This window comes from Plectropomus leopardus, chromosome 14, assembly GCF_026936395.1.
Source record: "Plectropomus leopardus strain MGB_pleo_1.0 chromosome 14, ASM2693639v1, whole genome shotgun sequence".
Taxonomy (NCBI): domain Eukaryota; kingdom Metazoa; phylum Chordata; class Actinopteri; order Perciformes; family Serranidae; genus Plectropomus; species Plectropomus leopardus.
This window is the reverse complement of record NC_142189.1, coordinates 22,529,399-22,557,263: the sequence shown is the minus strand read 5'-3', so window position 1 is coordinate 22,557,263 and position 27,865 is coordinate 22,529,399. Positions and strand designations below refer to the sequence as shown.

Here is a 27,865-nt window from a genome sequence, read left to right as displayed (position 1 = left end):
TAATTTATTGTAATCGCACTCAGTTGCTCCATTCATATTAAAATGCATTCAGATCTTAAGTCCAGCCAGTCAACAAAAGCTCTTTGAAGCAGCTGCTTATGCACTGCTCCCCACACACTAAATAGTGCTTTTCTGGTGACATGTTGGGCTCTTAAAGCTTTGGTGTGGCTCTTTGGGTGGGTGGAGACCAGCTAGGAGTGACAGCCAAGAGTGCGGTTGCCTCTGTTTTCAAATGGATGCAATGTTTCAGATATTAGACAGCCACAGTCTTTAATTTTGTCCAGTGATTCTCAAGCCAGGAGGGTCTTGTCAGTAATATGTCTTTTACTCAGGACACAGTCTGCCTCCAAGGTCAGACCAATGTAAAAACTAAACGTTATGGTTGTAATTTAAAACTGCAGTAGAGGTGTTATGGGTTAGTATAATATAGGAGTGGGGGAGATGGCCACAATCTTCTGTCTTTTTATATGTCATTTTACATCACGGTAATGTTATATTTAACAACAGTAACTATTATATAAACTCAATTAAGAAACTGATTTTTTTTTTTTAAAAAAACATACGGTACCTGATCACGTAATATTCTTTTTTTATTCAGAACTATAATACAATAAAAAAACACAAAAAACTGCCTCTCACATGAGTAAAAAACAAAAGACTCAAAACAGTAAAATTAAGATATTTTAAAATGAAAGCTTTACGATTTCTGAGAATAATAATATCAAGTGCCTCTGTCATTAAAACGTCACCCTACTCCTTCATGGCTGTCCAAATCACATTATATTGTGAGGCAGGTGAAACGTGAAAATCCAGCTCTGATCTGCTAAATAACCTGCCCTGAATAGCTCCTAGGGCTCACCATGGCATGGTATATTGTTATAATGCCCACCCCCACTGTAATGTAATGTGATGCATCATAATGATTATACTACATACTGTTATGTGATGGATGACACCATGCAGTAATGAGTCACAGTGGCAGCTTAGCTCTGACCACAGTCTGTTCAGAAACATGGCTCCAGAGCTTGTAGCTGAATCCAGACTTCTCCGCACGTGTCCAATAGGTCACACCTCTGACATCAAATAAAAATACTTCAGCCCTGCGGAGATGTAATTATGAGGAAGATGGCTTCCTTGTGTTGTGATTTATTATGATATTTGTGTCTATAAATGTGGTTCCAATTTGCCCCTTGCTGCTCTAATCAACAGATTTGACTTGCTAGGAGTCTGGATTCTCACTTGTGAAAGTCAGCTATCTTGTGCCTGGGTGTCAGCCTCCCCACCCCTTTTGAGGTCAGGCTGGATGGTGAAGTGTGTTGTGTTGTCAAGTCTGGTTGGCCCAGATATTGTGAAGTTTGCGAAACTGATCCTGAATGAGCCACAGAGCTTTTTGATTTGAGACTTGAGGTTACAAGCTGTACTACCTGGCGCAGTAAAAAACCAACGTGTACACCATATCGTCGCCATGTTGTTCATAATTAAGGAAATAAAAGTAAGGGGTTCTTAAATTTTGTCTAAATACAGCAAAGTCGGTGTGTAATGTATATAATGTATAGAATGATGTAATAGCAAATGTTCGTCTCTTTATATGAGACATAAACTACAAAAACCTGACAAAGAAAGAAAGGCTTAGTATTTTTCATCTCTTTAATGCTGGCCCTGAAGATGCTAGAAAGAGGTACCTTTTTCCTTTTTAGTATGCTGCAGGGCACTGTCCTGTCCTCCCTTGAACTCCCCCTCAAATACTTTACAGTACTTTGTTAAGCCTGTCTGTCCGCTCTTTGTAGTCCTAGGATGTGCTGTTTTCATCCGAGGCTCGATTACTGTAATCCTGGCAAGAGCAGAAGATTGGGACACACTGCTCAATAAAACATTCAGCCGTAGAGCAGCAAAGCCAAAGACAGACACTCACAGCAGACTACAAGTCTCTGTCTCATACCACCCTCTCCTCCAGGCTTTTGTTTATGACTTTCAGCCCGTATGTGGAATGCCACTTGTCATTAAGAGTGCCCTAGAAAACTCTACACAAGAATCTAAATCCCTTTAAAACCAGGTTTGGTTTGATGTAGAATAAGTCAGAAACATACACAATTAATTTTTGACTGTTCCTTCATTGCCATAAGTGATGGGTAAGGGGTCAAAAAAGGTTAGTGTTTTTTAAAATACAGGTTGTAAACTGTAGGGGAATTACAAGAAATCTGTGATTAAAAGTATGAAGAAAAGTTTTTATTTATTTGCTTTTTTTTTTTTTTCCTGTCGGCACGTTTCATTCTTTCTTGATTTCCTCTATTTAGATGTGTCATTTGTAAATTATTATGAATTTAGGGAATAATTATGTTGCTGGAAAAGAGCTTGTGTCCCAACCCAGCCCATCCTTTATTTAAAAAATACACTAACATCGAATAAACTTGCATATTTTTTTGCAGTCTAAAATGAGCAATGTGAAATCCAGTTAATATAGTCAACCCATTTTGAAATTAACTTTCCAAGAACTTTGCAATTGACATTTTATGTGCCATCCTATTGACATCAATAGGATTTTATATGACTCAGCATAAGTGGCAGTTTATCCTCCACGCTATGGATTATGTTGACAACATGCATGGTGCATATGTTCTTGATCCTTGTCATTGTCTGTTCTCTAACATAGGTTATTAGAAATACTCAGGTGAGCAAGTAGTCTGCATTACACCAGCAGGCGAAACGGCTGTTTTTCTGTCAGCAGAGCACTGCTCAGCCTTCCCAGCATGTTATGACATGCTCAGCTGAGTCTGTCATCATCTATACGGCTGATTTTTCCCTCTCTGGTGTCTTCCGCTCTGTCCTCAATCATCACACTCAGACTAGACTTTAATACAGTACCTTTCAATTAAACACAGAGCTCATTAGCAAGGTGTTGTATAAATCAAGTATATTGAATACATTTTTCCTCTCGCAGTAAGATTTTTATAACCTATACCTACTTTAGTTGCACAGTGTCAATGTGTTCTTTACAGTGCTGCAGTATAAACAGGTTGCTGACAGATGCTACAGATGTGACATTTGAAGTGACACCACGCTACAGGCCATGCAGGAAGTAGTTTGTGAAAGGTGCATTTAGTTTTTTTTTTTTCAAGAAGCATAAATAATTACAGGAGAGAGAAGGATTGGAGGATTCTGCTGACAGGTTTCAGTGAGAAAGACTGTATTTGCTGTTTGACTTAAAGGACTAATGAGTAGGATTTAGAAACATCTATATGCAGACATGGTATACAATATTTACAAAAAAAATGTGTTTTCATTAGTTTATCATTACCTTGAAAATAATAATTGTGTTTTCTTTTCCTTGAGTCATTTATATCTACAAACGGAGCGGGACTTCTCCCATGGAGAGTTTGGCGTGTTGTTGTACAGTAGCCCTGGACAAACAAATCAAACACTAGCTCTATGTCGGGCCGATGGCATTTTCACGCTTTCACATTTTTGTGTTGGCCACTGAGTTCTCCTACATGCTTGATTCATGGGAGAAGTTTAAAAAAAGATAAGTCTTTTTTTTATTTTAACTTTTATCAATAAATGTGAATTCCCTCTTCTGTGCCTCTGCATCAAGAAGAGCACACCTGAATATTTACTTCTTCTCCCCTCCCTTCCTTCCTTTTCCGGCAGTCCCAGGCCTCAAACATTGCATTAGGGAGACATGAGTCACCAAGGTTCAAAGCTCCTGTCAGGACTAGGCTGTTAGTTGTCACTCAGAAATGTGTCAGTTCACAATTGTGTGTCATGAAACTACCTGTTTCATGCATCACCTTTCTTGGCTGTGCAGTATACTGTATATCACCCAAAGAGGGCCTCGTCGTCAGTCATACTATATTACATTATAGCTGCTGCCGTTTGTCTCTTTGGATTTCTTTCTATTGTGTTTGCTGTTTCTCCTCAGGCTATGCATATTCTACCTGTCTGTGTTAGCGCTAGCATTATCCGTCAGCCGCACTGTATTCAGCAGACACTGAGTCTGTGTGTTCACATCCACTGTTCTGGCCCTGTGCCCTGTGAAAAGGGTGGAGGACAAAGACACAGAGGATTTCACATTTGTAGACAAAACAAGCTTTGAGAGTCATGATGAGTTATCCTTTGCATCTCGTTTGCTGCGTAATGTGGTGTAGGTTTGTCTTATTCAGAAGTAAACTGTTGTGAACATGTGTTGTGGCTTGTATTGAACTATTAAGACTTTGCGAGGAGAGTATGCGGCATATATACCACAACAATGGCTGCTTTATGTGACAGCATGATGTCATGACTCTGTCATCTGTTCTTGTGGATACTAGCAAGCTGAAGAGGACTGGAAATAGCACAGCTTTTTTTCTAGAGGACGCCTTTGACAGAAACTGTCACCTCTGGATACGAATGGTACATCAGCAAACAAAGGCTGTGCTGCTGAGGAATGCAATGTCTCTCATGCCCGTGCAGGTCCAAAGGTCTTTCCTGCTTCAGCTTGTTAATGGCATTTCCTTGGGCCAAAATGTGTGTTTTTACTAGGTAAAAACGTCACTTTGACCTCTGCCCCTTTAATGCACATACATCATGTAGTTGACTTAATTTTAAGTGATATCAAGAGTCAAGTCTTTCAGTATACTGTCGCCATCTGTGGAAACTAGGTTTTTTATTTATGTCAGAATATTTTTTACCGCCTGTGGCATAATGTAACCTTTTGGATAATGAAGCATGAGAATGGATTTTTTTCCCTGTGTTTGAACAAAAATGCTTTTAAGTAGGAGTAGTGGTTGCCTTTAGCTGTGAACGCATATCTTGAGCTAAGTGTGCAACTGTAACTACAGTGTTGATTTAAGACCTTTAGTTAATTTGCTCATTTTGAAGGCCACAGCTGAGTAAACTACTAGAGGGATGCATGTTTATTATTGACTCGCTTTGAATCCATTACCGCCTGAATCACCACAGCAAACAAGAGTTAAAATCTGAACATGAAACTGCTTTGAATAACTTTGTTTTAGCTACAAACAACCCCCACCATGCTTCTTTTCATAATGGTTTCTCCACAGGGTATGGCCTGTCGATTACAATGGTGTCCGAGCCTGTCTATACCCATGACATTACACACGCCCACAATTAGCATATGAGTATGTTGTGTACACTTCAACACGTGGTAGTGTCAACAGTCCCCAGGAGCGTTTTAAGAGCTTCTTTTGTTTTCATTCACTCAATCGTTTGTCTGAATTAGCTCTGGTCCAGATTCTTATGTTGACACAAAAGGTACCAGACTGTGACCACAACACAGCCATGCCCCTCTGCTGACAAAGTGCTACTGTGATTAAATAACATAGAATAAAAACAAGTGTAGTTGGGCCATTGGAGACTGACTGGCTCTCAAATGCCTAGCCACAAGTGGCTAACTGCTGCTGTATGGAAACATTCTTCAGTGCTAAATGAATTTGGAAATACTGTGTGTATCAGCCCGCCTATTTTGCCATTTTATAACGTTTGTGTTTTTCCTTCAGGAATGTGTGTCGGCGTAGTCGATCCCCTTCATGCTGTCGTCTGAAGAGATTGTGCAGGAGAAGAGCAGCAAGCATGGACGTGGAAGACTTTCCTCCCCCACCTCCTGAAAGTAAAGTCAACAAAGCTTTGTCACTCACACTTGCTCTGCACTTCGCCCTTAACCTGACAGGGCAACATCTGAAAAATGATTGGAACTTGCCTGCTTATACAGGCCGGTTAGCTCAGTTGGTTAGAGCGTGGTGCTAATAACGCCAAGGTCGCGGGTTCGATCCCCGTACGGGCCATGAGCTTTACGATGACATATGTAGAACAGAATGACAGCTATGACTTTTACAGCAGGTATTCACTGATCACACCTTTCATGTGATCATAGCTTCCTCACTGCCTCTGAATGACAACAGAAAGCAACAGATTTGGTGCACGTAGATCGGGAATCAGAAACAAATATCAACAGAAAAATAATCTGCATACTTTGGTAATTAATAATGATTATGTCATTTTTTAAGCAACACTGTAGATCTGGCCTCAAAATTTGAGTATTTTCTGCTCTTTTTTTCTCTTATTATGTAATTGTAAGCTGAATATATTTGGGTTGTTGGTCATACAAAGTACAAAAATCTGAGGATGTGATGCTTGGACTTGAGAAAATTTTAAAGACCAAATGATTAATTGTTTAAATGAAAAAGTAATTGGCAGATTAGTTGACATTGAAATAAATTCTTACTTGCAGTCCTATGTTGGAACATCACACAGTTCACAGCTGAAAACATCAACAGAGATCTTAAAGGAGATTTTAGGAGGCAGTGTTACTCTTATCACATGTCTTTGGTTTTCTGTTTTTTAAGACCAGGTTCCCACAGTCATGAACTTCTTTGAAAAGTTATGTAATTATAAAAACTGTTTCCCAGGCCTGGAAATGGTTGGAATTAATAGAATGTTTTATAATTGTTTCGAGTATACATTGTTGTGGGCATTGTTTAAAATATGTTGGTAAAAATCCTAAAACATGTATAACATTATGCAAAATAGATTCCTTGTATTGTTAATTGAAAGTCTATTGCTGTGGTGATTGACTGTTGCAATGTAGCTGACATCACATGATTGGTGTATGCAACTAGTTGGTGGAGGTAATGTCTAATGAACCAGTGAAGTTAGCAAGCGCTAGCAGTTTACTAATTCGCAAATGCCTGTAAAATGTGTTTTTGAAATGTGTGGCTATCTAATGACAAATATAATGCATGGTTGAAGAGAAAGGCAAATTGTTGCTGCGCGGGATGTAGGATCTGCACCAAAACATTTGATGGGAAGCGACTCTGGTCAATCATGCTTAAGGGAAAAAGCAATCAAGACAACCTAAAGGCCTCACAAATTTTTTTTGCTACGATGCCTTTCTCAGGGCACAGAATGAGAGTCTTATTATTGCTCCTTATGATTGCTCTATAGGCCTCACATTACCTATTTTATACTACTTAAATAAATGAATGGAGGTAAAATATTTTGGAAAATTATAGAGATGTTTTGAAAATTCGTGGGTAAAAATGTGTGGGAAGAAATATTACAGTGATAGACCTGTAGTATCACCTGCTAGCTTTTGTAGGTCGTCTCGTGGTCATATCACATCCTGGAGGGCTTGTGAAACTGGACAGTGCGAGTAAACAACACGGATTCCTCTCCTCTGCTTCTCCACTGCGATGGAGTGTGTGGGCAGAGGAGCGAGGGAGCAAGGAGGGTAAAATGTGCTGCGCTGCTGTGAATACCAGACAATGTGCCTCAGTATGAGGCTGAGTACTGCTGCAGCAGCACGCACACACATACACGTATACACACACAGCCTCCGGGGATAGACACAGGCCAGAGAAATGCTTCGTCTCCAGCTGGCCAGTCACTTGCTTTGTTGCCAGGGCGATGCTAGAGCAGATCGTAACCCGGTGACTCATTTGAGCAGACCATTATGTAGCAGAGTGGAGATCGGCCCGCAGAACAGAATCCATATTGTAATTATGAATTAACAATGGGCACCTCAGCATGGGTATGTGTGTCACTTGTACGCATGTGCAAGTTTCATACGCTTGTGCTTTGTATTCTGTGTAGAAAGATGACAGAAATCTTTTTAAGTGAAGATATATTTTCAGTTTAGTGTTTGGTTATGAATGTATTTTAGAAGGGCTGTAGGATCCTCACGTTATGTGTGCTTGCACTGTGATTAATTAATTAAGCTGCAGGCATGCAGACCCATACAACCAGCTATCAATGGTCTCATATACACATAGTTGCAGATGTACTATTGAATGGCCAGTTGTGACTTGTCATCTTGCCAAATCCAATCAAATCAGGTCCTGTTCTATTCTGGCAAAGTCAAGTGTTTCACATTGACACCACAGAGAGGATGTGAGTGCATATTGGGGCATTTATTGGCTTATGAATATACATACCACGGCTAGCTGTGCCTTATCTCTTTGTCCCAAACCATTTATTATTGCACAGATGGAAAAAGACAGATAGCATCTCTGTTTCCAGATTTACTCTCTGCGCCTCTCTTTTCATGCAACTTAAGTCATGGGTGCAGATGGACACAGGGTCACAGTGTTGACCTGGAACATAAGTCACAGACCGTTTCTTCACACACTGACTACAGGGTGGAACAACTACCTGTCATAGCCTGAGGGAAATGAACAGGTGATTTAGAGCTGTGTACATGGCTGTGAGGGACTTCAAAGTTACTGCCTTTACTACAGGGAGTTTCTTTGGCTTAAGATTTACCTGGTCACTTTCAGTAAACCAGTCAGGCCTGGAGGCAAAACACAGCATGCTGCAACAGTGAACGTGATTCCTTTGATGGTATTTCAGTGTTATAAACAACCTTATCAGCTAAACTTTAAACGGCCACATAAATGCTTAAGTTGACTGGGTCTGGCAGGAAGAATAATGAAAATGCAGGAAAAGTATAACGGACATTGAAATGTGTCAAAAGGGAAAGGTGTAAAAGGAAGGATTTATGGAGGATTTACACAGGCTTTTATATGCAACATAGGCCCTGTTTACACCTGATATCAACACGTCTTTGGTGATCGGATCACAATTGGGCAGAAGTGTGAAAGCACGAAATATGTCTTGAGATCTGACTGCTCAGACCACATTCGGAGGTGGTTTGGGCCGCGTATGGCTGCATTCTTTCAGCAGTGTAGGCCAATGTGTCTGGGCCACATGACGTCCTAGCTTAACTGACGCCCAACCAAAAAAAGAAAAGTTTCTCTGTCCTCCCAGCAAGTTTGTCCATTCAACGTCTGTCCATTTAGCATGAGCTAACACACAACAGCAGCTGCTGTTAAAAATTCTCAAAAATCTAACACTGACACGAAAAAGGCTCAACTCTGTTGTATAACCCATTAATAACCGCAATAGATGGGGATGCACGATAATATCAGCACATCATCGGTATCTGCAGATATTGGCTTTAAAATGAAATAGAGGTATCAGCAAACATGCTGATTACTGCTGATATGACAGACAGATATTTCTTTTTTTTAATGACAAAGTGAACATACAAAACATCATCCATAAGTTGAAGATGTTTTCTTATTTTGCACAATAATTAATATTACACACACTGAAAAGCATTGTATCTCATTTCTCATCTGCTGGCAGAATATCTCGATAAGAGCACGCTTGATACAATGTTAATTCCACTACAGAAAACACTTGATGATCACTAAAATTAGGTGGTGAAAAAAGTCTATATATCCATGCATCCATGTGCAATGAAATTGGCAGAAAATCCAATATTGTGCATCCCTAAACCATAAGGAAATGTTAGTATTTTTAGTTTTTGTCTAACAATTAGTCCTGTCACTGTTGTTGTATGTGTGTGTGGCCGGATGGACTCCCACCAACTGTCCCCAGCACGGAGTTCATGCAGGGGACAAACCTCCCACTGATTAATAACAGCATATTTAGTCTTTGGAGATTGAAAGGATTCAGGCATTTTTTTGCATATAGAGCGGGGCAGCATGATACGAAAACATGTGGTCACTTGAGATGCATGTGAAGACACATTCCTTTTTGTCAAGATTTTTTTTTTTTTTTTGGCTTTTGCCTTTGTTTGATAGGACAGATTATGAAGTGTGAAATGGAGAGGGAGGGGATGACATGGGGCACATTGCCGAGTTTGGAGTCAGACCCACGGCCGCTGTGGGAAGGACATTGCCTTTGTACATGAGGCACCTGCTCTGCCAGGTGAGCTACCAGGAGCCCTGCCGAGACAATTTCTAATGCCAGGTGTAAACAGAGCTTTTCACTTGTGATCCAATCACCCTAGATCCATGCTAATACCAGGTGTAAACAAGCTTTGGGCAGTGGCTTGAGATCCAAAGGAAGAATCAATATGCCGAAACCCGGGATCGAACCAGGGACCTTTAGATCTTCAGTCTAACGCTCTCCCAACTGAGCTATTTCGGCGATGGAGCTTGTGGTGGAAATGAACTTGTGCAAACTTGGTATTCTGTTTTTTCTCTGGGAACAGTCAGGATATGAGAGAAAGACTTTAGACTTTGAGCTAACACAGTCAAGCTGTGACTTCTGATGAAAGTGCTCACAAGGAATCTGTGGTATGCTTGCAAGCAAAACTGTGACAAAGATAGAATATGATCCTGAGAAGTTTAGGATACCTCCTAAATGTTGGCTCTCTATAGAAAACTGCTGAACTCTGGAAGAGCTGAAAGGTTGAATGGTAAGACTGGGAGTTTCTTCCATTCAGGCGCTATGGTTTTGACTCATTTTGTCCTTCTGTGAACCCTGTTTCAATGATGACCCAATATTTTCCACAACACTGAATTCAGATTGAATTCTTGGAATGTTTTCTCTACTGAATTCTTTTTTTTTCTTTCACTGCAGCATTGAATGAAACCTTAAATACTGTCTTTACACATTTAGCTCTTAGGGCCAAAACACGACGCCAACAGATGAAAGTTGAGCCTCTGCATTCCTCATCCCTTTACACTCTCTTGCTCTTTATTCAGCTTCACTGACTCAGGCCCTACACTCTATTCATCAGATTAGAAATAATGCAAAACTCAGGCTGTAATACTCACTGGAGGGAGTAACAGCTCTCTTTCCTGCTGGCCTAATTGCAGTGTGGAAACTGGGAAGACATTTGTTGTTCCCTTCCTGTCTGCTGCCAAGTGAGAGCTCTGATGTGAACGTGACGCTTTTGAATGCTAACTATATCTTGTAGCTCTGCCCTAGTTTGTTTTATGCTATAAAGTAGAGCAGCTGATGTGCTGTTTTGGTGTAGATCCTTGATGTATAAAAATTCTGTAGGAAAACATAACACTGTAGTAGACCCCACCCTTAATTATAAGTCTGTATGTGGCTCAGTCTTTAAACTTCCCCGGCCCAAGGACTAAAACTGCCACCCACAGTGTATCTGTAAACACTCTCTAAAGGAGTCTTCAAGTGAAATGATATGATTATTGAGTTAAATCCTACCTAAATTTAACTTATGTTTAGCAAAATCCCCCAAAGCAAACAGTGTGGTATGAGGACCCTACCTTTCATCCCAGAGCTCTGTATTTTATTATTAAAAGCTAATCTGTATGGTCTTTTACAAAGGATAGATATGTTTTCCCGTTGCATTTGATAAATGGCTCAAAGTGTTTCAGAAGTTTAGATATTAATGCTTTATTTGTAGTTTGCCTGATGGTTTCAATTCAGAAGACTTTACTGTGAAGCCCCTTTTCCACTGCATAAAAACCCCACTAACCTGCTAACATCTGGCTTTTGTATGTTAAGGGAAAGGTAAATGGCATTCACACCGGGGCTCAAAGACTCTGCAGTAGTCAGAGGTATATATCAGCTGTGATCAGCAAAACACAACACCAAGGCAACAGTGCTAATTTCAGTCCCTTTACCAGCGAGATGCAATGATGCACTGACACTAAATACCGTCCGTCTCAGCTCAAGCAGCGCTCAGACATCACTCCCAGTTAGTCTGCCCCAGTTTGATGCCACACTTTCATGTGATATTGTCTTGATCAGTAATGTAATCCAGCACTGTATCTCTCTGAGCCCTCTCTCTGTTTTCAGTGTTGGCAGATGAAGAAGATGAGGGGGAAGCCTTCGACTTTGATGACAGTGGTGATGACATCCCCGAGGCTGACCGCCCACCCCCTGCACCTCCAGCTCCCCCAGCCCCCAGCAGCAAGGATCAGGGCCAAGACATGACGGTGGTCAGTCACCCAGAGGGCCATCTCCCCAGCCCGGACCCCCCAGCACCTTCCATAACATCCGATGCAACTCCTTCATCAGCAGAAACAACAGTTGCCTCGAGCAGATCCTCCACAGCAGGTGGAGCAACAACAGAAGAAGAGGGGACATCTGCTGCCGAGAGGACGAATGACACAGAGACAGATTTACCACCTCCTCCACCCCCCCCTCTCGATGATGATGCAGAGGCAGATCCTGGAAGAACAGGTTTGCATCCCAAAAAACTGTTTACATTTTATTGTTGGCTTCAGGGGAGTAAGAGTGTTTGAGCCCAATAAGCCTTTCCTCAGGGCAGATGTTTCCCTGCACTACACTCAAGTTGTGTTTGAAAATTAGTTGACCGCAAATAAAGCTTTGAATATGTCTGATATTTTCTAACAGCAATCAAAAATTCCCCTTTCATGTTTGTTTGCATTATCCGGCTCTAATCCAGCCCCCTCAGCTCAGGCTAATGTGGAGGAGTAAAGTGGGGCAGTCTGTCTTCCTCATGACACACACCTTGTATCTCTTGCTGCCTGGTGCTGGAGGTTGTCTGGCTTTTATCACTGAAAACTGTGGCAGCAGCAGCCAGTGTTAGGCTCTGCTTTGTCTCATTCACTCAGTCATTCTGTACTACTTTAGTGAATAGATGTCAACACTTTGCTAATTTTGCAGCTTTTATTACAAGAAAGCGTGCATTATTTGAACACACAGCCACAACTTGTATTTCTATCAGCATGAGAAACTTCCATCAGCTACATTTATGACGTATTTCCTGATTCTCTCCTCTCAAATCAACCACTGTTGCACCACTCGCTACTGGCTAAAATATCACTTTCTAACCATTGTCATTTTCCAAACTAAACCTTGTATGAATAGAACAAATAATCCTGAAAGTGGTTCTTGTCCCTTTTGGAAAATTGTTACATAGAAGTGTGTCTACTACAAAGTGACTTTTTACACCCAATCTCTGTGGGTCCTTGTCTATTGTTGTCAAGTAAGTATATTCATAATTAAATTAGTTGTTATGTAACTACAAGTAAGATGATCATGTATTTTTTATTGTTTCTTAATCATGGTGCCTAACATGGCATTATTCTATCGTTGTAATGCATCATGTTATGTATTTCTTTTCCGTCACTAGGCAGGGGAGGTCAGGCAGCATCCATGGATGACCATCAATCTTCACAGGCCATCCCAAAGACCTCCTCTCAGGGCAAAGTCAACCCCTACTCTGTGATAGACATCACTCCTATCCAAGTGCAGCAGCTTGAGCAGCAGCATGGACCCTCCTCCGCTTCCTCACCAATGGAGCCCAAGGAAAGAGAGGCAGAATCCCAGGATATTCATACCAGCCCTGTTGGCATCACTTCAGGATACTCGGTCCCAGTACCCTGCGGCTATGCAACCCCTTCTGGCGTACCGCTCATCACCCCAGCTTACACCACACCCGTCATCATTCGACACCTCTCCGTGGATGAGGATGGTAAAGTAGAGCCTGCAGCAGGGAAATCCTGAAAATAATTATAATGATTTATGAACTACTAATGATAATGATAAGGTATATCAGATGCATTTATTTTGAAACATCCACAACAGCAGAAAAGCCTCTGGATATGAAGGATGTGTTTGTTCTTTACTGTGAGTGAAATTCCTCCTCTTTTTTTCCTTACTGCACACAGAAGATACAAAGCCATGACACGTAAATGCTGTCTCGGCTACTTCTCTGTCCTCTCTCCTTTCTCTTGTTTTTCCTAAAGCCTTGCCACAAGGAAGTAGGGCCTAAATTTAGCCCTCCCCAAAGATCTGTGCTGGCTGTGAGGATTTTCCTGTTTCCCTAAAATCTAGCAGTAGCTGTGTCCAAGCCTGTGGCCTGGCATGCAGAGGAGTCTGATTACACTGTAATTATCTTACCAAGGTCACACCAGAGTGAAATACTCAGATGTTTTAGTCAAAGAGTTTGGAAAGTCATGCATGTGTGTGATGATGTGGAAAATTATTTACACTTTTGCAGTGTAGTGTTGTGATTTGAGAGTTCTGGCCATGATTTACATGGCAGCATGGACATTTTGCTACAGTTGTAGCTTTTGCCATGACATGTTTGTAGGAGAACAGCAGGTTTATCTTATCATGGAGTTTTTAGTGGGTACATGTGTCAAGTGAAATTTATGGAAGCACATTTTTATCAAACTATCATCTCTACAAAATCATAGGTGACATGGAATCATCAGTGACACCTGGTGGTATGTCAAAGAAGTTACAACAGAGGTTGTAAATCTTGGAATTGGGAGTTTTTTTTGGAGTTGCTTGACATTCAGTGTGCTGATTTCTTAAATATATATATGTATATATGTTGATGATATATTTTATTCCTAAAATAACTTTCAAAGTATATCATAATTTATTATGGTCGTGTTCCTTCTATGCTCTTGTTTCACAACAGTATGCCTTGCTTAGTTTTAAATAACAGGGTTTGTGTTTGGATCATAATATTGTGGAGCCCAAAAACAATAATGTGATACATTGTAGGTTATCTCTGTAATTTTTTCTCTCTTTCCTCCCTCAGTCACTGTGGTTGGGACTGCCAACACCTCTGCTGACAGGTATGTGGAACATTATACAGCTAGAGCATGTCTATACCAGTCATGTAGAACATTTAGGGTCATATCTTAGGGTTCAGTATGGGATGTCACTAATAGTATACTTGTTCCCTGATGCTTAAAAAAGTTTAGACTCAGACTAGTCAACGCATCTAAAAGTAATTAAAAAAAAACTCAGAAAACAGTTAAAATTGATCACATTTTAATTTATAAGGTTATACATTGACCAGAAAATACTACATATTTATGCTGCATATTCTAGTAGCTATTTGAAATCACATTTTTCACCAAATAAATTGTAAATAAACTGTGCATTATAAATATTGCACATTAGCCTACAAAGCAGCACCTCACTTAATTAAAATTAATTATATATATATATATATATATATATATATATATATATATATATATATATATATATATATATATATATATATATATATATATATCATGTAATAATATATCATGTATATCATGCAATATATATTTATTTATTTATTCATTAAACAAACTATTCGTGTTGAGCGTACTGTTAATTATGGTTAATAATGGTTAGACTTGCATGCCGATCCAAACTCCTGTTCTCCTCTTGGTATCATATGAATATGTTTAACCAACTAGCAAATAGCAACAGTTAAAGGTATCATCAACTAATTGTGCACAGTATGTCATATAGCGTCAACAGAAAAATATAGTTATTTCTTGGTTTTCTGATGTTATGCTGACAATTAAAATGCACATTTATTTATTGTTCTTCATTGTTTATTATAGTTATAATTGTGTTTGTTTACATGTTTTCTCAAGTGTTTTCAGTGAAGAGTATCCACCTATTAGAGAAGAAGATGCATTGGCTAAATGGGCATCTGATCCTGCCAACACTGCATGGATGGAAAGTAAGGAATGATATCCACACATTCATCTAGTGAGAGATGCATGTAGTATAATTCCCATAGACAGAATACTGTTGTTTCAGTCTCTGCATGCCTTCAGGGGTGCTATTATCTTTTTTTTGACACCACTGAATTCCCAGACACTTCCTTCCCTGTTCTGATGAGGAAGCAGGTCCTTGTGTGGGCTTTTCTTTCAGATCCCTTCTACATCGCATCCTGTTTGTTGTGTGAACAACGCTGCTATGTGATGTTAGAAATCACACATTAGCTACTGTGAATGGCTCTTTGTATGCTTCAGGTCCAGATGAGGTGATTTACGATGATGTGCCCAGAGAGAACTCTGACTCCAACACAGGTTTGTGAAATTTCTTTTTCATTCTTCCATTTCATCAAATTCAGTATTTCAGTTCCTGTTTGTTGCTTTTAGCCTGTCGGTGCTGCTCACTTTCGCTTCTATTGTCCTAATTTCTTTTGTCAAAAACAGGGATATTTGTATTATTCATTTACGCTGTAGCAGGAAATTATTATGTGGATCTTGAGTGAAATGGTTTGTAATCTAATACATAGCTGTTCAATAAACATGATCTTTTGTGAAAGCTTTTGATATCATTTAAGTAGTTTTGCCACTCATTTTTGTTGACGGAGTCAACAGGAACTCCTTGTGATGTAATGCATTTTGTTGAGCGACACAAAGCTTGATTACCGTGTTAAATCAGCACACTTTTGACCTGCTTTTAGTATTATGCGCTTTAAATATTTATTTGAAGACTATTTAACTTAAGTGGAGTATAGTATTGTAATTGTGTTTATATGCATATACATCATATAAGTTAATGATAGAGGAACTCTACACATTGTTCTGTAGGATCTTGAATTTACTTAACTATATTATTTCTGATTACATCTTCTGATTTCTGCGTCTGTCCTGTTCTTGAATACAGATCCTGATGAGATGATCTATGATGACGTGGAGCTCGGCGAAGAGGGTGGCTGCAGCAGCTCCCTTGACAATGGCTGGAGCTCTAGTGAGTTTGAAAGCTATGACGAGGCCAGCGATGGCGAAGGTCGCGCTGAAAACGGCCTGCCCCACGCCTTCATGAGAGGAAAGCCACCCCAGAGGAAAACCCATGTGCGTATAACAATCACCCTCCCATTTCTCTGTCAGCATTACAGCCAGCAAACAACTCTAGTTTCATTATCGCTGTACATCTGTAGCTGGGCGGGCGACAGCAGTTGATGAAGTAGGGATTGAACTGATGTAATTGGCATTTTATTTGTTATTAATGAGAAGGCCTTTGTCTTCTCTCCTGTCCTCCACATATCCTCTCTGATGTACATCTGATATGAGGTTGTATTTTAGATTATTAGGTTGAAAAAAATCATTTCATTGTGCGTATTTTGAACCTTTGGTCAAATTATTTGTGGCTCAAGAGTTAAAAATAATGTCCCATTTGTGCATTTGATGTAGCATCAACGCTTGCTTCTGCAGATCTGACAGAGATCATTCTGGCTTACAGTCAGCTTGCTGCACTGTGATGTTTTGGATTGTGGTTTTCAACTTTACTTTGTTTTCAGTGTATCATTTTCAGAAATTAATGATTGCCACAGGCAAAAAAAAAAAAGAAACCCATCAAATGCCAGTGGCCTTAGATTAAGAGTGCAAGACACTTTATTGTCATTGTAGGCATACAATGAAACTACATTTAGTAACTTTCAGTAACCAGCAGCAATAGAAAGCAAGATATAAACAAGATAATAAAATTTAATAAATATGTGGGTTAAAAAAATCCCTAATGATTTAAAAGATGTAATTCTAATTTTTACTCAATTTTGTATATTTTCTTTTTTTAAAGGTCCAGTGTGTAGAATTAAGGGGGATATATTGGCCAAAAGGGAATTAACTGTTCACAAATATGTTTTCAATAGTGAATATCCATCTGAAAATAAGAACTGTTGCGTTTTCGTTATCTTAGATTGAGCTTTTTATATGTATATATGGAGCAGCTCCTCTTCCACAAAGTCAGCCATGTTGTTTCTACAGTAGCCTGGAATGGACAAATCAAACACTGGCCCTAGATACAGCCCTTTATGTTTTTGAGTTGGCCACTGTCATTTTCCTATATGCTTAGCACATGGGAGAAGTTTCAGTTGGTTGCAATCTGCAACCTCACCATTAGAATCCACAAAATCCTATACAATAGACCTTTAAGATGAAATATATTTTGTTGCACGTTAATAAAAACTATTGTCAAAATTGTTAAAATGAAGGAAAAATTAGTGGGGAAAAAAACACAAAATTGAAATGAAAACAACTGCAATAATAAATCTTAACAGTCAGCATTGTGGCTGTAGACAATTATCAGCACAACTGCACTGTTAAAATGTTATATTTCAACTGAATCATATCCTAGCTATACAGTGAGGTATTGATTTTCCATTTTGTTTTGCAAGTGTGATATTACAGTGCCCACAAAAAGAGACATCAGATCAAGGGAAGGCAATGCCATCTGGAAAGTCCATCTCTTCCCCTCATGCAGTCTTTAAATGGGCTACATAAAAGAACATTTTTGAAAGAGGATAGAGTCAGCAGTCTACCAACGCACATATCACGATTAAAGTATGTTTGCTGTGGATCTAAGGTGCAAGGTCATTCCAAAACCATAACCAGTAATGCCTGCTTTGCTTTTGTTTAGCTCTCTCAAGATCTGACACGCTTGAAAGAACACTATGAGAAAAAGATGAAAGATCTAATGGCAAATACAGTGGGAACGGTAGAGCTGCAGCAGCTAAAACAGAAACACGAGCAGAAGGTAAACTACCTGAGGCTCACCTCGCCTGCCTGCGCTAGACAAAGTAGTCCCAACTCCTTAACTCTCAGTCTAGCTAACCACTCTGGGCGTCTCTCACTGACTCGGTACCCTCATCCTGCTCTCATGTGAATGACTTGTGGTGGTGGTACTGGTGATGGGTTTGCATACAATTCATTTGGCTCCCTGTCTGCTGCACTTGCCTGTCTCATTATATGTGTATGCATTGGAGGTTGTTAAGCTTAGGATGTTTTTTTTTTTGAGTAACAGTTGTTAAATTTGCACCAGCAATTGAGTTTTATTCTTCAAAGTACCTTAAAACTGTTGCATATCGTAACAGAAGCTATTCTTTTACAGTATTTCTTACAATGTAGATCAGTCATTGTGTATTGAAGCACTGTGTTGCTTTCAGCTGATGTCCCACTTACTTTGTCATTCTCTGGTCAACTTTGCTGTCCTGTGTTCCACCATCTGCTGGTCATCTTCATCCCTACTCTAACACTGCTCCTGTCTCGCTCAGTTCAGTAGCTTTTTAGCCATAGGTTTAGACAACGTAAACTAAATTTAACCTAGGATTAAAATTCTCAACTGTGGAAAAAAAATGTTACATCTGCGATACAGATACTGTAATAGTCTATTTTGTCTCATCAAAGATGCAAAAGCTGGTGAAAGCAGCTAAGGAAGGGACCAAAGATGGACTTGAGAAAACCAAAGCTGCAGTGAAAAAGGGGCGCTCTTTCATCAAAACCAAGTCATTCTGTCATGGTAAGTAATCCGCAAAAGTTTGCCTTAATTCTACTGCCTGATATTTATGGTGAGCTCTGTGGATCCCCCCAGTTATTATGTATAATAATTATTATTATCTTATTATTGTTTTTTTTTTTCTTCTTAATGCCATGCCCCCAACCCCCCCGCCCCCCTTATGTATTTATTTACTTATTACTTACTTGTTCATTTTTTGTGTGTGTTTTAGTTTATATGCTAGAGGTTGATGGTGGGTGTGCAGGTAGTTGGGTGGAAAAGTCAAAGTTATATCTATTGAGAGATGATCATTACATTTGTTATATTTCGCCCTTAAATTAAAATAAAAAGTTTACCATCATAAACAGCAAACCCTTTAGCTGTACATGTTCCCCAGTAGCTCTTCTGTTTATGCTAAATCAATGTTAATGTGAACGCTTAAGTATTTTACAAAAAGGCAACTATATTGGCCAGGATAGCATTTTCTTGTCTCTTAGGCATAGTGGCTTGTTTTTTAATTGCAATTATTTATTTATGAGGCTTTACTTGCTCTCTCTTCTTAATCTTCCAGAGAGAAAGTCGGCAGTCTTTGAGGATGAAGAGGCTGAGCTCTTTATTGAGGTGGACTGTTTTAATGTTGAGCCAGTGCTGTGTCCAGCACCAGAGGGTCTTTCACAGCAACAGGTAATGAACATACCCTTCAATTTGTAATGTACATAAGTCCCTTATAAGTATATTTGCCATTAAAGAAAACCAATGGTTTTGTATTTCTCTGCAGCTTGTGAGAAGGTGTATTTTAGGATCTATACTGGAGAGTGAGAAGAACTACCTTGAAGCACTGAAAAGGATATTAGAGGTATGCAAGTGCAGCTGCAGTGATTTCCAAATCCACTTGGAAATGCTTGTTATTACAATTCACGTTGTCTGCTTTATCAGCAATATGAGAAGCCCCTGTCCCAGATTGAGCCAAGGCTGCTGAGCGACAGGAAACTGAAGATGACCTTCTATCGTGTGCGTGAGATCCTGCAGTGCCACTTCCTGTTCCAGATTGCCCTGGCAAGCCGCGTTGCTGACTGGGACAACCTGGAGATGATTGGGGACGTCTTTGTTGCATCAGTAAGCTGGGTGTTATGTTCTTTGATTATGGATGAAGGGGGGTAACAAGAAAATGAAACTGGGAAAAGGGTCAAGCCAAACAGAAGTTTTGTTTTCTAGGCATACAAATAGGCTTTAACAAGGTTAAACAAAACTACATTCTTTAATAACAAAAGAGAGCTAAAAAAAACAGATAACTTACTTAACTAAACAAAGGACTTCAACACAAAATTAAAAAACAGACTTCTTCCCGTAAGGAAGATAAAATTACCAACCCCAGTACACAGCAATTCGAGTCTCAACTGGTTAGCAGCACAGCCCTAAAGCTGCCGACTGGCCTACTGGCACCCACTAGTCGCCTCCGCAGACCTTTTAACCAGGATGTGCATAATCAGAAAAGTGAGCAAAAAACAGCACAGCACAGCATGTAAAACTGGGGCTTTTAAAGCCTTTTCAAAAGAACTTAACTAAGACATTAAACATGAATAGTCTACATTAGCTGTGGTGCCCCTGAATTCCCTGAATCCTGCTGTTTTTGAGTCGCTTTGACTGTCGCAGCATTTCTGTTGGTTACATGTAGCATAGCCAGACTCCTCCCTGTCTCACCATCTTACTTCATGTCAAAGACATGTGCTCTCATGCAGAAACGAAAAAGCTACACTCTGTTCCCTTATAGTATGAACTCCACCCTTCTCTTGTCTTTGGCTGCTTAGCAACTCACAGGCAGGGATCTTCAAAACAAAAGACTTCATGCCCCACAGTCCTGGTCAACACATTTCACTTCCTTGTTTTTGTACAAAAGTTGACCGCTGGCATAACATCAGAGGAGTCTGCTCGCTGCCCTCTTTCACCTCACTGTTTTTATTCCATCATAAAACAACACAATTTACACACCAAGAGGTTATTTTAGGAATGGAAAATTTCATGTTCATTAATGTAGCATAGGTACAATACGATAAAATAACAAAAATATATAGTCATATTTAAATGGACAGTTCACCCATACATTCATGCAATGCATCCCCTTATCTGCAGTTCTTTTTTTCCCTTATCTGCAGTGCTTCTTATCAATTTAGATTATTTTGGTGTGAGTTGCCAAGTGTTGAATATATTGAGCATATCTCTCCAATATAACACAACTCGATGGCAAACAACTTGTGGCGCTCAAATTGCCAAAAAAAATACATTTCAAAAACTCAATGGGAATGTCTCTTAGCAGTAATAAGAGACATAATGACCCAGTTACTTAAGATAATCCACACACCTTGTTGTGAGCAGTTTCATCAAGGTACTATTTTCTTTTGCCAAAGTTAACCTGTCAACTGTGTCACTGTGCAGAAAGAAGTGTGCGCCCTCTACTCACAGCTAGCTCAGTGATGCCAGGTGAGCTTGCTGTATACGAATCCGACCCCATCAAGACAGACTTGGCTAAATAGAGAGTTTAGTAGTTTATTAGTTTTATTCCTCTCTTGCTGAGAGAGTAAATCACCCACTGCTTGAGTCAGTGAAGAAGATTTACTTCCCAATAGTTCTACTGATGGGTATTCAGACGCTCAGATTTTGAGCCATGAAAATTCAGCAAGACCTTTAGCGGCCACTGATCTTCATGATGTAGTCAGAGACACCGCTACTCCGCTTAAAGAAGAGTCAGCCGCCTCTACAACTGATGACAATACAGATACTGACTGTGTGCCAATTGTCTGCAACAATAATGATGACAGAGCTTCAGCTGCTGGGGGCTCAATTGATGGAGCTACAGCCTACATTGCTTCAGTCAGGCCTTTGTAAACAAAATGTGATTCATCTGCATCCTGTTTTCAATATTTTTCTCATGAAATTACTGAGCAATATAAATTAAATTTGCGATTGAGTTTAACATGTCAATCCTAATGTTTTTACCAGCTATGCTAATATGGCTAAGTGAGATGCATGTGTTGTACTTAATAGAACATACATTGCTGAAAAAAACAAACAACAGACATCTCATGACACCCACCTGTCATATTGCATGATGTGTCAGTAGGAAAAACTGGCATTAATCATAGAGATGTTATTTCATTAAGTTTTTCCACACTACCACAAAACAAGAAGGTACTGGATGCAAAAAAAAAAGGATCAAAACATTTGCGCCTTTAGGTGTTCACAATAAAGACTAAACTTGTGGAGGTTTTAACTTTTTTTGCATATCTATCAAATGAAAGGAATTTGTGGAGGCTGACTGAATGTTTTTTTTTTTTTTTATGAAGCTCATTTTTAAAAAAAATGAAATATACACAATATTTGTGTAAGGAAATTGAATTACAATGATACTGCAGCTCTGCTATTTTCAAAAAGTCTTCTCTGCTCCCCAGAGCAACACATAACATTTTCCTGATCTGATGCCACTAACAGCATAATGATATCATTTGTCTGTGTCTTCCAGAACTGTTACAGCATCAGTACGGTCCTGCATGTGGTTAATGTGTTTAAACATCTGTTTCTCAACAGTTCTCAAAGTCCATGGTGCTGGATGCCTACAGTGAGTATGTGAACAACTTCAGCACTGCAATGGCAGTGGTAAGGAAGACGTGTGCCTCCAAACCTGGCTTCCTGGAATTCCTTAAGGTTTGGGAAAAACGCAAGCAACATGTTAAGCTAACACTGGAATCACAAAACAAACAGGGCCATGGATATTGTTTTTGCATAAAGATTTTTTGTTTTTGTTTGTTTGTTTGATTGTTACATGATTGTTACATGATTTTTAATTTCAACAGAAATGGTTTACTATTTTAACTATTAAGTGAAATTCTTGCTGTTCTGCTAATGGCATCTAATGACATTGAATATAAAATTAAATAATTGAATAAAAGAAAATGCTGAATAAATCAACAGAGTACATGAATTAGCCCAGTAAATACAACTGCTGCTCACATCTGCTACCATGCTTTTTAGTCCTATTCCTTTATCACTGGCATGTTGTTCAGACTAGTTCCTCACTTGTGCCGTAACCCGTCTTCTCACCCACAGCATCGTCAGGAGACCAGCAGTGACCGAATGACTTTGTATGGCCTGATGATGAAACCTATCCAGAGATTCCCACAGTTCATTCTGCTCCTTCAGGTATGATGAATTTCCTATTTTAAGCTCTGTAACAGTGAGGTGCATTGTACAGAAGTGTGTAGTATACATGTACACCAGCAGAGGGAGCACAGTACACATAAAATACATTTGTTTTTCAAAGTGCTGACTTCAAGGGGAGGCTCTGAGGGGAAATGGTTTCCTCAGATCTCTTTTAATCCTGTCCTGGCACATTTACTTTCCTGTGCCTCTTGCAAAAAAACCTCAGGAAAAATATAGGACACTGGAACTTTATTTTTGAAGTATAAACAGCAGTTTATTGACTTTATTGTTTCTATTATTGAAACTGCATTAGTCATGAGGATAAGTTTTTACGCCAATACATTAATGTTAGGCTAAATCAGTTTTTGTGCGTTAACACATACTGGACTGGATTTCTTTACATGCACACTGTCAGTTAACTTAATTATTTCGACGTTCGATATTTGCACTGTAAAACCAACTTCTGCACATCTGTACTTCCTCCTTTGCACCTTTTGTACATACATTTGTGTTCTTTATATTCTGTTTTTTTCATTTTATATTTTTAAATTGATTCTATATTTTTTTTATCTCTTATACTTTTTGAATTCAACATTTTTATTTTTCCTTTATGTTAGTTGTTTTGCCCCGAAACACCAAGTCAAATTCCTATATGTAAATGTACTTGGCAATTAAACCGGATTCTGATATGTTCTTTAAAGATAGATGCTGAAAGATGCTTTCATCAAATGCTGTTGGATATCATGATGCAGATTTAGGGAATTGTGCATGTGCAGGTTGCCCCACCCCCCCAATTAATAAAGGAGCCCAATTAAACTGTTGAAAAGCATTAGTCCCGATTGTGGATAATCACCCAATGACTAATGATTTGATGATTTGTCTGTGCATCTTCATCAGGACATGTTGAAGAACACACCAGTGGGCCACGCGGACCGTCTGCCCCTGCAGATGGCCCTGACCGAACTAGAGACGCTGGCAGAGAAGCTCAATGAAAAGAAGAGGGAGGCCGACCAGCGCTGCGAGATACGCCACATTGCAAAGGCCATGAACGAACGCTACCTCAACAAGGTCTGCTGAGTGCCTGCGCTCTGTCATGCATGTTTGTAGTTTGAATTGTACCCTATAATGCTGCAGCTTAGTGGAGTCTCTTTTCTTGATCCATGAGTTCTTTATAATGTGTTATTTTAATATGCTGGTTGAGGAAGTGGTTAGAGTTGATGATGCACTCATTGCTCAGTCAGTGTGCAAATTTTTTTTGGCTGATGTTTGATTCTTTTAGCATATGCTGTGGCATTTCTCTCTGTCCCAGCGTGGGCGGCCATCAGGCACTTGAGCTTCACATTTTCTCAAGTCTTCTCTTGTCTCAATAGCATATTTTTAGCCCATGGCTTTGCACATATGCGCATCACCAGCTACCAGCTTTCCCCAATGTGTAATTATTTGTCTATCTGCAGCCACCCACAATGGTACGTGTGCAGAAACATGTGTTTACAAGATACCCCACATGGGGCAGAGCAGATTTGTTCCTTGAGGCCTTTAATTGCTGGGATGCACTGCTGATAGCCATGTATTATATGCTGTTACCCAAAGTGGATGGTTTCACAGTAGAGAATGACTGTAAACATTGGGGGAGGAAAAGTGAGATGATGACATGTGACAAACGTTCCTTATCAGACTGAATTTGGGAATTGTTAGCTAAGTGCATTTACATAGTAATGTACCGTTGATGTATCATCCCTGTCCTTTAGCTTCTGAGTAATGGCAGCCGCTACCTGATCCGGTCAGACGACATGGTGGAGACGGTTTACAATGAGCGTGGTGAAATCATCAAAACCAAGGAGCGACGCCTCTTTCTGCTCAACGATGTTCTCATGTGTGCCACCCCCAATATCCGGTAAGAGTTACTGCAAAACAGACACGTTCTTAATCCCTCGGTTAATTTGCACCTTCTCCTCCCCTTGGGTGCAAACGCCTGTAATCTCATTTTACAAATTTAGAAACTTAATTTTTAGAGGATATTTATTGTAAGTTGGATTTCCTGACAGAAAAAAAAAAGTCTCAAATTGAATTAAACTGAAATTAAAATGGTGGACAGTGTAAGTTCTAGCACTGGTGTCCTTGGGCTGACTTTGGCCACACTTGAATCTGTAGGTTTGGACCCATATGTGACCGCTGTGGCTTGCTATTTAGCCAAGAGTGATAAAGAGCTGTTCCCGGGGGTTTTCCGCTTCTTGTCCTGTAATTGTAACATGTTGGTCACCACATACCGCCTCTGGGAAACATGCACTGACTTTTACAAAAGAATTGCTTGCCTGATGAGTGACATTTATGTCCTCTTATATATCAAACATGGTGCCTATAGGCCTTCTCCACTACACCAGTTTTTCTCTTTTCCTAACATCACCTTTTCTTGTACCTTATCAATCACTGTTTTAGCAGTCAGGTAGGCCTGTTTCATCCTCATGGACCTGGCTGTTGCTGTCTAAATCTTCCTGACTGGCTCTGATGTATATCCCAGAGAACATTATGGACTAGCTAAGATTTTATTTAAATATTTGTTTTATTTTTATATCAATATTGGCTCTGAAAATGCAGACAATATCATGATGTGCACCACTGCAATCTATGTGAATCTTTTTTTTGAAAAATGTATTCTCCACAAAGTGTTAGGAACAACATGAGCCAGAGCCTTTTTTTCTCTTGACTTACACCTCTTTCTGCTTTGTCCAGATGTCAGGATGGCAGTGGCAGTGGCAGTGGCAACGCCCCACTTGACCAGAAGTACCTTTTAAAGTGGAGTGTGCCTTTAAGCTTTGTGGAAGTCCTAGAGTTTGGATCCAGCGAGGATATGGGCGACAACAGCCGCTACCCAACATCCCATTCTGGGGAGAAGGTGGTCATCAACGCTAAACCAAGTATGAACGATAATTTTACATCATTATTTTAAATCAGCAGTCTTGTCTGTCTGTCTGTTTACTCTCTGCCAATGTGAGGGCAAAAGGTTTGATGGAAAAGGTATGAGAGGTCAATTAGCTGAGTCGTTGGAGTTCCAAGTAGGCCACGGGGATTTGCGACTCTGGGATAAGAGCCAACACCTGCCGGTTAGTTAACTGCTGTGCTTGATGAGTGGTTGATAAAATTCACTGTGATGATAAAGGCTAAATGTCTCGATGCTTGTGCTGGACTCTATATAACCTAGAAATTAGAGGTTATCATATTTTATCTTATTATGCATAATCTTATCATGATGGCACAGCAAATGGAGACATAAAATGCATAAAATACTTCAACTTAGGTTTTTTACATGTTCACTTTGGCAATATAAAAAAATTTCAGTTTGTGATATCAGCAGAAATCAACATTTTGGTGGATTCAGACATTTCATTTTTAAGCCAATATTCACCGATATTATCATGCATCCCTAATATTTATATCAATAACTCATTGTTTGTTAAGTTGGATTCGTTAAGATGAAGTGGATTTTTCTCACATGACTCCAGAATAAAAAAACAGAACACCCTTGATGAAGTGACATTTAACAACAGCAAAATATTATCAAAATATCTGTTTAAACACTCTCACACAAGCCATGCTGCATAATTTAAGTCTCTTTCATCCAGCTATATACTTCATTTTCCAATCACGTACACTTTTGCTAAAACTTTACCATTTAAAACACATATAGTCTCACAGTGTCTGGCACAGATGAGGAGCACGCCTGGGCAAGAGCATTCGTTTGAGCTCTGCTGAAAGGAATGTTTAAGCAGAAACTAAACGCACAAAAATGCAGTGTTTTATATAGTAAGGTTGTTGCTAAAATGCATGTGTTTAGGAAGTACTGAACATATGACTGTTTGTTTACTGCGGAAGCATGAAAAACAAACTTTTTGTCACAAATTCAACAAAACACGGGGGGGATTAATTGATACATCAGTTATCATTTTGTGGGTTAAGTATCCCTTTAATTAACTGAAGGAACCCGTTGTTCCCTACATTATGAAAACATAGAATAAAAAGTTTTGTCTTGCTGGACATTCACAGACATTTCTAAAATGGTGTCAACCCTGCACAGACCATCCAGATCCCAAATGTGAGTGTTTTTCCCTTCTGCAATCCTCTGGTGTGCTGGCTGCCGAGTCCAGTGATTTCAGTCTTTCCACTGGGTTCTCTTCTGTCGCAGACAGCTGCTCTGCCACTTTAAAAGGCCCAGATCAGACCAACAAGAGGCATAACCAAAGAGTATATTTTTGTGGTAACAGCACTGCAGTTTTTATTCTCGGATGTAGAATTCTTTTTGTGTGTGTATGTGTTTGTGCTGAAGCAATGGTAGTACACAGTGTAGGGCTGGTGAGTGCTTTAATATTGTATTATTTTCTATCAGTTTAAGGTTGTATGTATTTAAGCTGAGGTCAAAGGATCCCTTTTTCAGTTGCCTTTGCTACTTACTGCTCTCTATAGCTTGCTCTCTGTCGCCATCAATCTCTCCATCTGCCTTTATAGTAATTCCAGCTTCTTAAATTTAAATATTTGCTGGTTTCCTTACTCCTCTTTGACACTAAAGTGAATATTGCTGGGATGTGGACAAAACAAGACATTTGAGGAGAGCATCTTGGGCTTTCGGAGACACTGACTTGACATTTTTTTACCAAATTTGTTTACATTTCAGTCAACTAATATATTAATCAACAAGTTAATTGACAATGAAGTAAGTGTTTTTTGCAGTCCTAGTGATGATATTGCCCCCTTGCTGTGTGAGGTCGTTATGCAGAGTAGTTAGGACCCTTATACACCACCTGCCACCCCACCTAATGTTTAAAATATCAAAGAGTGAGAGAGTCAAAGACTTTCCACACTATTCTACTTTTTCATTACCTAAAAATATTGGACCGCTCTTCTT

General features: G+C 39.5%; 1 protein-coding gene and 2 non-coding genes across 4 annotated transcripts in view; 2 read left to right on the top strand and 1 right to left on the bottom strand.

The window, feature by feature from the left end:
• The window catches only part of arhgef10 (Rho guanine nucleotide exchange factor 10), a 60,346-nt gene that overhangs the window by 2,358 nt on the left and 30,123 nt on the right, over positions 1-27,865 (top strand). The window contains exons 2-18 of one of the 2 annotated variants that reach the window (XM_042500644.2): positions 5,493-5,602; positions 11,575-11,961; positions 12,878-13,219; positions 14,300-14,336; positions 15,141-15,229; positions 15,525-15,581; positions 16,168-16,355; positions 17,920-18,036; positions 18,687-18,798; positions 19,346-19,458; positions 19,553-19,630; positions 19,711-19,890; positions 22,357-22,473; positions 22,876-22,968; positions 23,866-24,036; positions 24,717-24,862; positions 25,699-25,883. In XM_042500644.2, coding sequence (XP_042356578.2) covers positions 5,566-5,602; positions 11,575-11,961; positions 12,878-13,219; positions 14,300-14,336; positions 15,141-15,229; positions 15,525-15,581; positions 16,168-16,355; positions 17,920-18,036; positions 18,687-18,798; positions 19,346-19,458; positions 19,553-19,630; positions 19,711-19,890; positions 22,357-22,473; positions 22,876-22,968; positions 23,866-24,036; positions 24,717-24,862; positions 25,699-25,883 — 2,449 coding nt within the window. In that variant the 5' untranslated portion in view covers positions 5,493-5,565. The remainder of the gene's footprint in view (positions 1-5,492; positions 5,603-11,574; positions 11,962-12,877; positions 13,220-14,299; positions 14,337-15,140; positions 15,230-15,524; positions 15,582-16,167; positions 16,356-17,919; positions 18,037-18,686; positions 18,799-19,345; positions 19,459-19,552; positions 19,631-19,710; positions 19,891-22,356; positions 22,474-22,875; positions 22,969-23,865; positions 24,037-24,716; positions 24,863-25,698; positions 25,884-27,865) is intronic. The other variant, XM_042500645.2, reaches the window with a different exon arrangement.
• trnai-aau (transfer RNA isoleucine (anticodon AAU)) lies at positions 5,704-5,777 on the top strand. The gene has a single exon. It is a non-coding gene; the product is annotated as a tRNA-Ile (tRNA).
• On the bottom strand, positions 9,876-9,948 carry trnaf-gaa (transfer RNA phenylalanine (anticodon GAA)). Its single transcript has one exon. It is a non-coding gene; the product is annotated as a tRNA-Phe (tRNA).